Source organism: Lontra canadensis, unplaced genomic scaffold, assembly GCF_010015895.1.
Source record: "Lontra canadensis isolate GAN:19392208 unplaced genomic scaffold, GSC_riverotter_1.0 scaffold168, whole genome shotgun sequence".
Taxonomy (NCBI): Eukaryota; Metazoa; Chordata; class Mammalia; order Carnivora; family Mustelidae; genus Lontra; species Lontra canadensis.
This window is the reverse complement of record NW_022631162.1, coordinates 613754-626527: the sequence shown is the minus strand read 5'-3', so window position 1 is coordinate 626527 and position 12774 is coordinate 613754. Positions and strand designations below refer to the sequence as shown.

Here is a 12774-nt window from a genome sequence, read left to right as displayed (position 1 = left end):
GACATCTGTATCTTTGGGGTAAACACCCAGCAGTGCAATTCCTGGGTCATAGGGTAGCTCTATTTTTAATTTTTTGATGAAACTCCATGCTGCTTTCTAAAGTGCCTGTACCAACTTGCTTTCCCACCAACAATGCAAGAGGGTTCCCCTTTCTCCACAACCTCTCCAACATTTGTTGCTTCTTGCCTTATCAATTTTTGCCATTCTAACTGGTGTAAGGTGGTATCTGAATGGGGTTTTGATTTGAATTTCCTTGATGGCTAATGATGTTGAACATTTTTTCATGTGTCTGTTAGCCATCTGTATGTCTTTTTTGGAGAAGTGTCTGTTCATGTCTTCTCCCCATTTCTTGACTTGATTATTTGTTTTTTGGATGTTGAGTTTGAGAAGTTCTTTATAGATATTGGATACCAGCCCTTTATCTGTAGTGTCACTTCCAAATATCTTCTCCCATTCTGTGGGTTGCCTATTTGTTTTTTTGACTATTTCCTTTGCTGTACAGAAGCTTTTGATCTTGATGAAGTCCCAAAAGTTCATTTTTACTTTTGGTTCCCTTGCCTTTAGAGACATGTCTTGAAAGAAGTTGCTGTGGCCAATGTTTAAGAGGTTACTTCCTATGTTCTCCTCTAGGATTTTGATGGATTCCTGTCTCACATTGAGGTCTTTCATCCACTTTGAGTTTATCTTTGGGAATGGTGTAAGAAAATGGTCCAGTTTCATTTTTCTGTATATAGCTGTCCAATTTTCCCAGCACCATTTTTTGAAGAGACTATCTTTTTTCTATTGGATATTTTTTTTATGATTTGTGGAAGATTAGTTGACCATAGAGTTGAAGTCTGTATCTGGGTTCTCTATTATGTTCCATTGATCTGTGTGTCTGTTTTTGTGCCAGTCCCATGCTGCTTGGTGATCACAGCTTTATAATATAGCTTTAAATCAGACAATATGATTCTCCCAGGTTGGTTTTTTTCCAACACTTCCTTGGCAATTCGGGGTCTTTTCTGGTTCCACACAAATTTTAGGAGACGCTGTCTTTAAACAGAAACACACATGGAATCAGACCAGGTGGTCATCAGTTGGCAAGCGTTGTAAGCAGAGGTTCCCAGAAACCCAACTCCCCATTTCCCCCAGGAGCAATGGCTCAACAGTCACTGACTCTGAGTCCTCAGGACTGTAACAGGGCAGCCACAAATGCCAGGAAGCACTGTATGTACAGTCCCCAGTGGATCTCCATTCATTCCCGACCACAACACTCCTGTTCTCTTTCCTGGAGCGTCTCTTTTCCCCTCAGGGATGCACTTACACTGCTACCTCTCAGACATCACATTTATGCAGATATGAATCTGTTGCTGATTTTGCTAAAATGCGAGTTGTGATTCATTGGGTCTCAGCTGAGGTCAAGACCCTGTATTTACAACAAGCCCCATGCTTACAACAGTGCTGCTGTCCCCAAACCCCACAAACAGCAAGCACCCTGCCTTCCTTTTTTTATTCAGAATACTTGGAGCTGCAGGTCCACTCCAGTAGGTGTCTGTAATTATATAATACAAATCTTCACATGAAAACTTGTTTCTATTTAGGGGCCTGGAGATGTCAACAAGAACAGGGAAATTCTGAAAACTGTGGCCCAGTGAGACACTTGTAACATTAACAGTACCAAATATTTCAACCACTACAAACATGTCAGGAAGCAAAAGAAAAAGAAGAACCTATGAATTTGGTATAAATTCAATGTAGGTTTTTTGGTAATATTTTATTAATTTATTTGGGAGAGAGAGAGGTAAAGCACAAGCAAGGGAGAGGTGGAGGAAGAGAAACAGAGAGAGAATATCCAACAGACTCCTCGCTAAGTACAGAGCCTGATACAGAGTTCAATCCCAGGATCCTGGGATCATAACCTGAGCTGAAGTCAGATGCTTGAACAAATGAGCCATCCAGTGCCTCTTAACACAGATTTTTATTAAGGACATATTCTGTGCAAGTGATATTCCTTGCCAAGAATGCAAATATTAAAAAGACATGAATTTTCCTCAACAATCTTAAGAATTATAAGGGAAAAGGGACCTACTAGGGGCAATAAAGGCAGAGGGGGCAGGAATAGAATTGCTACAGTGCAAGTCAAAGTGGTAGATATTCTCATAAGTAAAGTGATTCTACTTGTGAACTACAAGTGGGCTCACTGGAGGAAATGACATCTGATGTCTGTGACCCATGAAAGTTGCTGGGACTTCTTTTTACGTGAGTCAAATTTTGAGATTTAAGTTCTAGAACCATGTCAGAAAAACAAATCCCACTAAATTACACTGAGCTTCTATTGACAACTGAACATTAAGCAGAACTGAAAGACAAAGTTACACACACAGAGTTGCAAGGACTTCACCACTGAGTTGGGTTTAGGTCAGTACTGGAGCCTGTGCTGCTGGGATCTTGCTCAGAAGGGAAGCCAGTGCACTGATGTCTCCAGTGTGTTTTCCTAGAAGGCACAGAGGAAGGAAGAGTCATTCTGCAGCAGGGGGAGGTGAGGACCACAATAGAAAAGGGCACTGGGAGCAGGAGGGCTGAGGACAGACTGAAAGGTGGGAGACACCTGGGAAAGAGCAGGAAGGTGGTTCCAGAGACTTACCAGCACTTCCAGAGCCACAATGCCAGACCTGCCAGAAGCACCAGGGGCACCATCAGCACCAGGAAGATGAAGCCCATGGAGTGGGGCTGCTCTGTGGGTTTGGTGCACAGAGGGTGTCATTTCCCATCCACCCCAGGGTTGAACTGCACGTCCCTGGTCCTCTTTGCTCCTGTTACCCTCTGCCTCACCAACTGCCCTTCTTCCTCTTTCTTCTCCCATCCCTCCTCAGATATAGACCCTTCACCCAACCCAATGCATCCTCACACATCTGTAGGACCCTCACCCTAGCTCTTCCATTTCTTGAATTACTGATTTTTTTTTCTTAGTTTTTCTGGTCTGGAATCCTTAAAATACCCAAAATTTCAAAAGGCTCCCAGATCTGCTGGAGGACCACTCACCCCCTTTCCCAGCCGGGTCCAGGCTCTTTCTCACCCCAGTAGAGGACCATGTCCGGGTCTCCTAGACTGCTGTGTCTCACCAGACATGACAGGCCAGCTGCCTCCATGGCTTTCACATCCAAGGACACCCAAAGATACCATGTCCCATCAGCATGAGGCAGAAGGTCACCTCGCTGGGTGCCCTGTTGCTCCTGCTCACCCTGCATCCACATCACCCACACAGGCTTTAGGTAGAACCCAGAGACATGGCACACCCGCAGCAGACATCCACGACAGGGACTGGAGCCAGTGGACAGCCAGGCCTCTGGTCTCACTGCAGACACAGGACAGCTATTCACAGACTGAGAGGGTAGACCTTCACATCACATTATATAGACACAACCTATCACCTCTAGAAATTGTCACCATTATCCCCTCTCCCTCTTGCCTCCTTCTTACCCTGAATTTGAGGGAATGATACAAATTTATGAGAGCAGAATGCAGAACACTGGAGGGAGGGAGTAGGACTGACCTTGTCGCTGGAAATATGCCTTCCCTGCTTCAAGAAGACCCAACAGGAACCGGGGGCAGGTGTCACTGAGGAGCGTGTATAGTATTTCATTGAAAATATGATCCTGATTGAATAGTGTGCAGACCTTCTGAGCCGTGTTTCATCCCTTTGGAGATGGCCACCATGACGTGTTCTGGAAACTAACGAGATCTGATCCTTGGTAAGCAATCCAGGCAAAGCCAACTGATGCTTCTCCAATGTGCAGCTCGCAGCTTCCTGCTGCCTGTACCTGAAAGGGATCTGGGAAAAGAGGCCGGGATTTAGAGGACAGGAGAGAAAGAAATGAAAAGAGATGAGTGGAAGCCAAGGATGGTGGAAGCAGAGGGTGAAATTCAGGGGACTGGAGGGAATGGAGAAGAGCTAGGTTTCAGCAGAGTCTCACACATTAGTGGTCACTAGAGGGTCTGAAGGGAGAGGTGAATGATTGAGAAAGTAATAAATGTTGGAGGAGAGACATGAAGAGTGTGGGCAGAAAATAGGGAAGGGTTCAGTGGAGAGTTGGGGTAAAAACAATCTAGGTTGAAGGGAGTGCAGTGAGGTACAAAGAACACATAGAGTTCAATGATGGGATTAAACAGGGATGAAAGCACAGTTCAAGAAGTCAGTCACTGAGTGAGGGAAGAGTGGGTGGGTACCTGGTTGGAGACCAGTGAGGGGGGGTGTCACAGGAGAAACTTTATGAGACAGGAGAACACAGCTTGTAGTCAATGAGAGGAGTGGGAAATAGCAGAAGATGTGAAGATTTTTAAGGGTCTGGCTTCTACCTCTTGCCCACACAAGTGTGATTCAGAGTTATAATAGGGAGATATGAGTTTCAGAAGCCAGTGGAGTTGCTATCCTAGAGGAAAAATAAGCTCAAAGACACACACACACACACACACACACACACACAGCTGCCACCCTCATCTCACCCAGGAGGAAACTGAACTCACATTCAAACTGCCATTCACTGACATGATTACAAATTATCTGAAAAAATCTCATAGCGTTTGTATGGAGTATCCTTTCCAGTTCTGTGAGCATCTCCCTGCTAAAGTTGCCCTTGGACCAAAGCTGCAGATATGTGAAAATTCCAGTCTTTCTGTCCCAGGCATGGGTCTGCAGCTCATCCACCCAAGCTGAGCCCAAATTTTGTGCCCAGGAATGGTTGTAAAAGGATGAGATCAGGATGATTTGGAAGGAGATCGGCTCCTGGAAATCTGTGGAAAAGAACAGTTTGATACTGGAAGAGGAGCACATGGAAAGGAGAGAGAATGGAGAAGATAGGGCCAGGGAGGGGAACCAAAATCTAAAGGACAGGGAAGCCATAGTTGTCTCGGGAGACATGTGCTGCCCCACAGCCCAGAGCTTCATACCCAGCCTTCAGAAGAGCACAAGGCCCTGGGGTTGGGATTGCTCAGGAAGGAACCAGGCAGACGCTCTCATTCCCAGGTATGTGCTGGGGAACCAACACCCCCAGTGTACACATGCACATGATTGCACAAATATACACACACAACATACACACATTTACACACTCCCACAGAAACATACCCACAGACACACATGCATACATGAGTACACACACATACAAACGCATGTAGTACATGTATCACAGAAACAGATACACACACACACACACACACACACACACACACTGTCTAGGGCCACAGTTCTCACCATCTTCACTGTCACCACCTGGGAGGAGAAACACCAGCAACACAAGTTGCAAGAACAGCATTGTATTTGCAGATGTTCTTTCTTTCTCTTAGAAAGTTGGTCTTTGACAGTTGTTTTAACAAACCTACCCCCCACATAGCACTTCTCTTCTGACTTCCTCTCCACATACGACCTTCCCTGAGTCTCTGAAACAATGCAAATATGTTTCTCCCTCAACCCTGGACACCTACTCAGAATCTCACTTCCCCTCATGGTCTGACTCTCCTCTCTGGCTTCCATCTTCTCCCTGTCACCAGCTTCCATCCTGCTCCCTGTCCCTAACTCAGTTGCTATAGAATGAATCCTATGAAGCATAGAAAATGACCCTACCTCTCCTACATTTTCTTCTCATCCAGATAGTAACCCATGAAAACGCATGGCTCCCACCACCCAGCCTGGAAACTGCTGCCATCGGGTCCCTAATGCCCTTGTGACAACACCCCATGTATTTCCTTCCCTATCTCACCCCACCCTAACTCATTCACATCTCTGACTTCTCATTGTGTTAAAAACCAAAATCAGGGGCGCCTGGGTGGCTCAGTGGGTTAAAGCCTCTGCCTTCAGCTCAGGTCATGATCTCAGGGTCCTGGGATCGAGCCCCGCATCGGGCTCTCTGCTCAGCAGGAAGCCTGCTTCCTCCTCTCTCTCTCTGTCTGCCTCTCTGTCTACTTGTGATTTCTGTCTGTCAAATAAATAAATAAAATCTTTAAAAAAAAAAAAAAAAACAAAATCAACCAGGTAGATTTGAGGATCTAATTGGTCTTATTAAGTGATTCAAGAATGGGGCAACATCCCATCCAGCCAGTAGAGGAGAGCTCTGAAGAGTGGTGCAAATGGGAAGATTTTATAGCAAGGAAGTTGGCAAAGAAGAGAAAGGAGTGTTTCAGGGAAGGTCACCTACCCTTAATTGGGAGAGCAGGAGTGATATCATAAGGATAATCTCCCCTCCTTGGGGTTGGAGAGGGCCCATGTGACAGAGTAGTTCCCTGGTGCTGACCAGAGAATTCCTCAGTGACAGGTGGACATTTCTGGGGGGAGTTAGAACTGCATTTAGGTTAGGGAGTAAGCAAGGTTTGAGGACTTGGCATGGCCCATGGCACCATTTTGGGCCCACTTTTTTGTTCAACAGTTAATCTATTTGTTTGTCCAGATTCCCCATGATTGCCTGCAACTACCAGTCCACCACTGTCTTCAGGAAGAACCAGTAGCAATTACAGAGACCACAGGACATTGAAACAGCTGCCTTGTGTTAACATATATTCACTCAGCAGTCACTTACACCCGCCTGGATCTAAGCACTGTGCTACTCTGATGAAAATACAGCGTTGACAGCCCAATCCCTTTTTCAAGGAGCTTTCACTCTACTTGAGAAGAAAAACATGTAAACCAAGACTATTAATTTTGGTGTTCTGAGATTTATTGTAAAATGCACACTCTAGACAGAAACAAGCCTGCTTGAAACAACATTTTCTAAAGTGGTGACCATTGTTGATGCTTGCTTTCTCAGAATCTTGACTCACTGTTTGGCCCCAGGTGTTTCTACCTCATCATGATCCCCACATCTAAGGGGGGGCCTGGCAAGTGGTATGTGCTCAAAGATTATTTCTGAATGATCGATTAATTCAGCTCTGGGATCCAATTATTCTTAAATATTATGGAAATCTTCAACATAAATTTTTTTAGCATCCCAAAATATTACTTGTAATCCTATTTGATAAAATGAGAATCTTACACAGTTTTGTTTAGAATAAAGCCAGATGCTAATAATCGGGATGTTTACACAGAGGGTCCTGCTGTGAATCTCCTATTACTTGTAATAAGAAACCATGAGAATTTGTAGCAGCGGAAGTTAATAGAGTGTTCTGGAATCATGTATCCAGATTCCCTTCTTACTGTTCCTGCTTGAATGTTCCTTGCTTGTCTTACCATGAGCTGGCCTCTGCTGGACATGCTGCCCTTCCTCTTTCATGGCGTTTGTAAGTGTCTAAAAGCTCTTCAGTATTTGTTTGTGCTTTATATCATCTGGATAAATGTGTTTGAACTATTTGCCTTGTCATTTCTTGATTTACAATTAAACAGAAATAATCTCGGGCTAATATTATAAAGATAACATTTTTTGGAAAGTTAAGATTGGAATCTAGAAAACCGGAAAGAGATCACTGCTGTATTTAATCTTATGAAAAGCTGGATCATCCAAATCCCCTGACTCTGTCACGGCTAAAGAATCAGAGCAACTGAACCTACAATCTAGGAAACGACAGTCTCCCCCAAGGAAACGGACATGCAAACCCTCACTTACTTGGGACAGATGCCGGATGTTCTATAGCCAGAAGGAAAAATTCCACTAAAATGATTAACAAATGTCCAAAGGTGAGCACCTGGAGCCTTCGAGAGTCGCGGACTCAGCAAGTTCTCTGTCTCTTTAGGCTTCTTCCCGTTGACGTTACCAGGGGCTCCTGACAGGCTGGAATCCAGGATATGGACAAGAGAACTGCTTTCTTGGGGTACAAGCCTGAGGCCTGAGAGGACCTGCCACCTGAGAAGGGCAGGAAGGCCATCATCTCCCACATGGAATGAAGCATTCATGAGGTGTGGGGAGGGCAGGCAATTGCCTCAGCACACAGGTGAGGCCATGCAGCCGCTGGGGGAAAGGGCCCGTAGGGAAAGGAGAGTACCACATCCTGTCCCGGACTAAAGAAGCACCATCTGCTGAGAAAAAGGTGGGAACCCTTAGATGGCCCAATCCTTAAACTGAAAAACAAAGCCCCAGGCTGAGTATGAGTCTGTATCAGAACAGAGTTAGTGTCCTGCTCTGTCCAAAGTAGGCTAGCCAGCAGGGTACAAAGAGCAGCTCCTGCCAATTGTTGGGGGGGGGGGGGCAGTAAAAGGATAAAGATGTCAAGGAGAAAGAATTTTCTCTGCCTTTCACAGTCCCTCTCACTAGACTAGAATCAGATTGACGTGAAATAGATTAATAAGAGAAAATAAAATTCAATTGCATAAGTCAAGGAAATCCACATAGACATGAAATTCCAAACACATTGAAGCAACATGAAGCTTATGTGAGCTCAGGAGAGGTATAGGGGTCTGGGGATACAAAGCAGGGAAGACCATTAGTGGAAAGGTGAGAAGAGAGTTTGGGGGGAAAAGGTGCTCTATTATGCAGATAAATGTCTTAGGTAAAGAAGAATCTCTGTTAATAGCTCTCTTCCTGGGGCGCCTGGGTGCCTCCGTGGGTTAAACCTCTGCCTTCGGCTCAGGTCATGATCCCAGTGTCCTGGGATCGAGCCCCGTATCGGGCTCTCTGTTCATCAGGGAACCTGCTTCCCCCCCTCTCTCTCTCTACCTACCTCTCTGCCTACTTGTGATCTCTCTCTGTCAAATAAATAAATAAATAAAATCTTAAAAAAAAAATAGCTCTCTTCCTGGTATTGGCAGACAGGGGAGGGGGAGGTAAAGACCTTTTCTTGAATCTGCCTCATTTTTATTGCTTTTAACTAAAAATATTGTTTTTGTCAAAGTCACCCATCTTGGAATGGCCTGCTATTGGTCTCTATAAAGATAAATCACCCTCAGGCATATCCCAAAGGTAACACTCACAGTTGATAGGAAGCAAGCCCTCAGGAAAACAACCCCACCCTACAAAGAAAGTAATGGGAAAAGAATGTGAGGACTGTGGACAGAACCACCAACAAAAACCCAGGTACCTGGACGAGAGGGACTGAACCCCCTACACAGCACTTAGCAAAAGAACAGGCAGAAATATTTCCATGCTAAAATATATATTCTATATGCCTCGGAGTCTTATCTTAATGAGATGTCTGCAGTTTGTTCAAAAATTATTAAATACGTGCAAATAAATGCGGAAGAATGATGTCCCCCTGGCACCTAAGAGAGTGTGCACTTGCCCTCTGAGTCCCTATACCCAGGGGAGAGTGACATTTTGCACATGAAATGAAGAAAACCTACAGCAACAACAAGAAACACTATGACAGGTTGAATGGTAAGTACTTCAAAGGAAGGAGAAGTTTTTGTATTTTAAGGTCTTTAAGAGCACTTTTTCCCCCTGCTTTTTGAGTATGACACCTCACAATTGCCTTTTGTACTGGACCCTGAAAATTATAAGTGTCCAGTGCTTACATGCTTAAGTTTGGTGTGGGGATAGTGGGAGGGGGTGGTGGGTTTGAGCAGGAAGAAGAAAGAGTGATAACGAAATGAGGAGTGCAATTCTGGGATCAAAGTGTCCAGAGATGATCAGAGACACCAAAGGAAGTAACAGATGCAAGAGAGGGAGGGAGCCAGAAGACAGAGTGTAAGCAAGAAGAGTTAGGGGTCTCCAGGAAAAAATTAAAAAGGCAAAACATAGCTTTCCTGACATAAGAAAAGTCACTTTAAGCGCCCCAGTCATTCTGTGAAAGTAGGTATTAACAGCCACTATCAGGCCAGGAGAGAGTCTAATCCTTCCACAATAAATCCGTGGTAAAACTCACAGGGCTGGTTCAAAAGTGAAGACTAACCTGACACACTCTTGAGTTATCTTTGCAGTATCTAAGCCTGTTGGAGCACCCAGATGTTGGACCTATGGGGGTCAGATTATTGGTGACGCCCACTTCTGCTGACCTCATGACTGACCCGAACTCTGTCATCTTCAGGTGACTTTTCCCCCAGTTCAATGCTGAATTCCTCCTTGCACAAGTCCCTTCTTGCAAATACATGCATTGCCCATACTTTAAACTTGTTCAATTTTGTTGTCTGTGGAAACACTGCTTTGGGAAAATCCCCAGTGTTCACCTTACTTATTGCAAGTAAAACCCTTCCTTGTCCTATTCTTTGGCTTGGTTGTGTCTTTTGGCTCAACACCTACCAAGAGGCAAGCAGAGTTTCAGAGTTTCAGTTTCAGTTTCAGAGTTTCAAACAGAAGGAAGAGAAGAAAGAGGTGAGGGAAGAGGAAGCAGAAAAGGGCTGGAAATTGAAGTGGAGTGGAGCCCCTCATCCTTCGGCTCAGGTCCTGTGAGCAGGGGTGACTCCAGTCAGTGGTGCAGGAAGTAGCTGTTGCATTAGTCATGGTTCCACTGAGGATCTGCCGCTTTTTCAGCATCGAGGTCAAAGGCAGGCTGCCCCAGCGTGGACCACTTTGGCATGAACATTATTGTGAATTAAAAGAAATCAAAATCCAGCAGGTTCAGGAAAAACTCTTTGCCTCACCCTCAACTGTCTAAATTTACATTGGAAAGGAGACTGTACCAGGAAGAGAGCTATCAACAGAGAGTCCTCTTTACCTAAAAAACTTATCTACATAATAAAACATCTTTGTTTTCCACCCTCTCCTCACCTTCCCCTTAATGGTCTTCCTCCCCTTCCTGTCCTCAGACCTGTGCACCTCTCCTGAGCTCCCATGAGCTTCATGTTGCCTCACTATCTTTGGAATCCCATGTCTGTGTGGATTCCCTGGACACATGCAATTGAATTTTATTTTCTGCTGTTAATCTGTCTCATGTCAATTTGATTCTTAGTCCAGCTAGAAGGACTGTGAAAGGCAGAGGAATTTCTTCCTCCCAAGCACTAGCCAGCTCCACTTCTGTGCATGCTTGGCTAATAGTGGACAGAGGACAAGCTCTGAAGCAGTAGATAGGAGAGGGTCTTCTCAAGAGAGAGCGCAAACTTTTGGGGGTGAAGGAGTATTTGTCATGTCACTGACACTTGTGTAATCCCTGGACACAGGAGCCCCCCAAGGAGAAATCTAGGAGGTGCTTGGAGGCTACCTGGCAGGGTGTTCAAGTCCCCCTCAGGGATCAGGGCAACTGCCATGTCCCCAGACGTCCTTGAGACCCTCCTTTTGGCTCATTTGTGCTCAGACCTTGAGCACACTCCTGTTTCTCCAAAAGCCCTTGCTGGAAGCCCCCCAAACACCATCGTAGTCCTTGAGTTCCTCCCTCCTCAGGACCCAGATGTGATCCCCCTCCCCACACAGCCCCACACACTCAACTGATGAGCCCTCCCCACCAACAGAAACCTCAATTTCCCTGCTGAAGAAATCCACTGCCCCTAATAACCGTTTCCCTTTCCTGAGCTTCTCATTCCACCCACACTCTGCCTCCTATTTCTCTCCCAGTTATCTGGCCTCGAGCAGCTCTCCCTACATCTACTCTGGGCCCTTCTTACCTCTCACACCACATCTCTTCTACTAAAAGAGCTTTGGGCTAAGCATCAAGAAAAGTCCTGGGTGGACACCCACTAGATATAGTGAGTTGGAGAAAACATACTGGTGTCTGGTCTCAATGTCTTCATCTGTAATATGACAGGATTGAAAGAAGTGAATATTTTCTGGCAGTACCCTGGGCTCTGACACTCCACACGCCTTCCTGTGTTCCTGTGTCCTCCCACACAAATGTCCTGCTCCTCCCCCACTCTGCTCTGTGGCCACATCGGGTCCACATAACCTTCAATTCAGCTCCCAGGACCCCTCCCCCATTTCCTCCTCCTCCCACCCATTCAATCTAATCTCAGTCCTTCCTTCCAGACTCACTTTCAAACCTGAAACACTGTTTTATCACATGCCCTTTGGAATTCTGCGTGCAAATATACAGAACAGATATGGACTCTATTCTGGCAAGATGACATGCTCCATAACTTGAAAAGACATATAAAACAAACATCCAGAAATGCAAGATTTAAAAAAAAAAAAAAGCCTTTTAGTTTTTTTCTGAATGCAGATCTGTGGTCATAGTGAAAAAAAAAAAAAAATGGAAACACCCAGAGAATAAAACAAAAGAAATGGGAAGCTGACGTGGCAAACAGGGCTTGTGAGCATACCAGTAACCATGTGTATCTCCCAGGGGTTGGTTGTTCTTGCTGCTCTGCTCAGATCAGGATACAACGTCTGAGACCAGGTGAATGGGTGAATGTTGGCATCGAGCATTCTGCTGTCTCCTCTCAGTGACAGGAGGAATCAGGAAAAAAACCACCCAACTGTACAGAAGAGGAAGCTGGTCCATCTGTGTATTCCCTGAATGTTGGCTTCCTTATTTGCTTGTTCCTCATTCTAAGAATTACTAATCACAAGGGTTACCCTGGAGTTCACAAATTTTCCACTTGTGTAACACTGGAGTACACAATCCGACAAATAAAGTAATAGGCGATTCCAAGTTTGAAACACACCTGTGTCACTTGGTGAAATTTTCATGCCATGTTAACCTCAAGACAGTCAACCTCAACGCCAGCTACGAAGGGTTCCCCATGCATAAAGCCTTTCCTTGTATGAGGCCACACTCCTAAATTAGAGAATTCAGAGAGATATAATGCATCACGAAGTCAAGTTGGCAAATAAATAATACATTAGATCCCACAAGAAATCACACATAGCAGAAATTATATTTTAAAAGCTCAAAGATATAAAAAGAAATAACACCAGAAAAGGAACAGACATTATCAAAAAATACCAGATTTTTAATAGCAAATTAACCTTCTAGAAATAAAAACTCTTACCACTATAATTAAAAATTCAA

General features: G+C 44.8%; 1 protein-coding gene across 1 annotated transcript; it reads right to left on the bottom strand.

The window, feature by feature from the left end:
- Window positions 1-2375: 2375 nt before the first annotated feature.
- LOC116859947 (T-cell surface glycoprotein CD1a-like) lies at window positions 2376-5291 on the bottom strand. Its single transcript, XM_032845686.1, is given in 6 exon segments — window positions 2376-2473; window positions 2624-2714; window positions 3056-3334; window positions 3533-3811; window positions 4504-4770; window positions 5231-5291. Coding segments are annotated over 6 exon segments (1074 nt in total). The 3' UTR covers window position 2376.
- Window positions 5292-12774: the final 7483 nt, after the last annotated feature.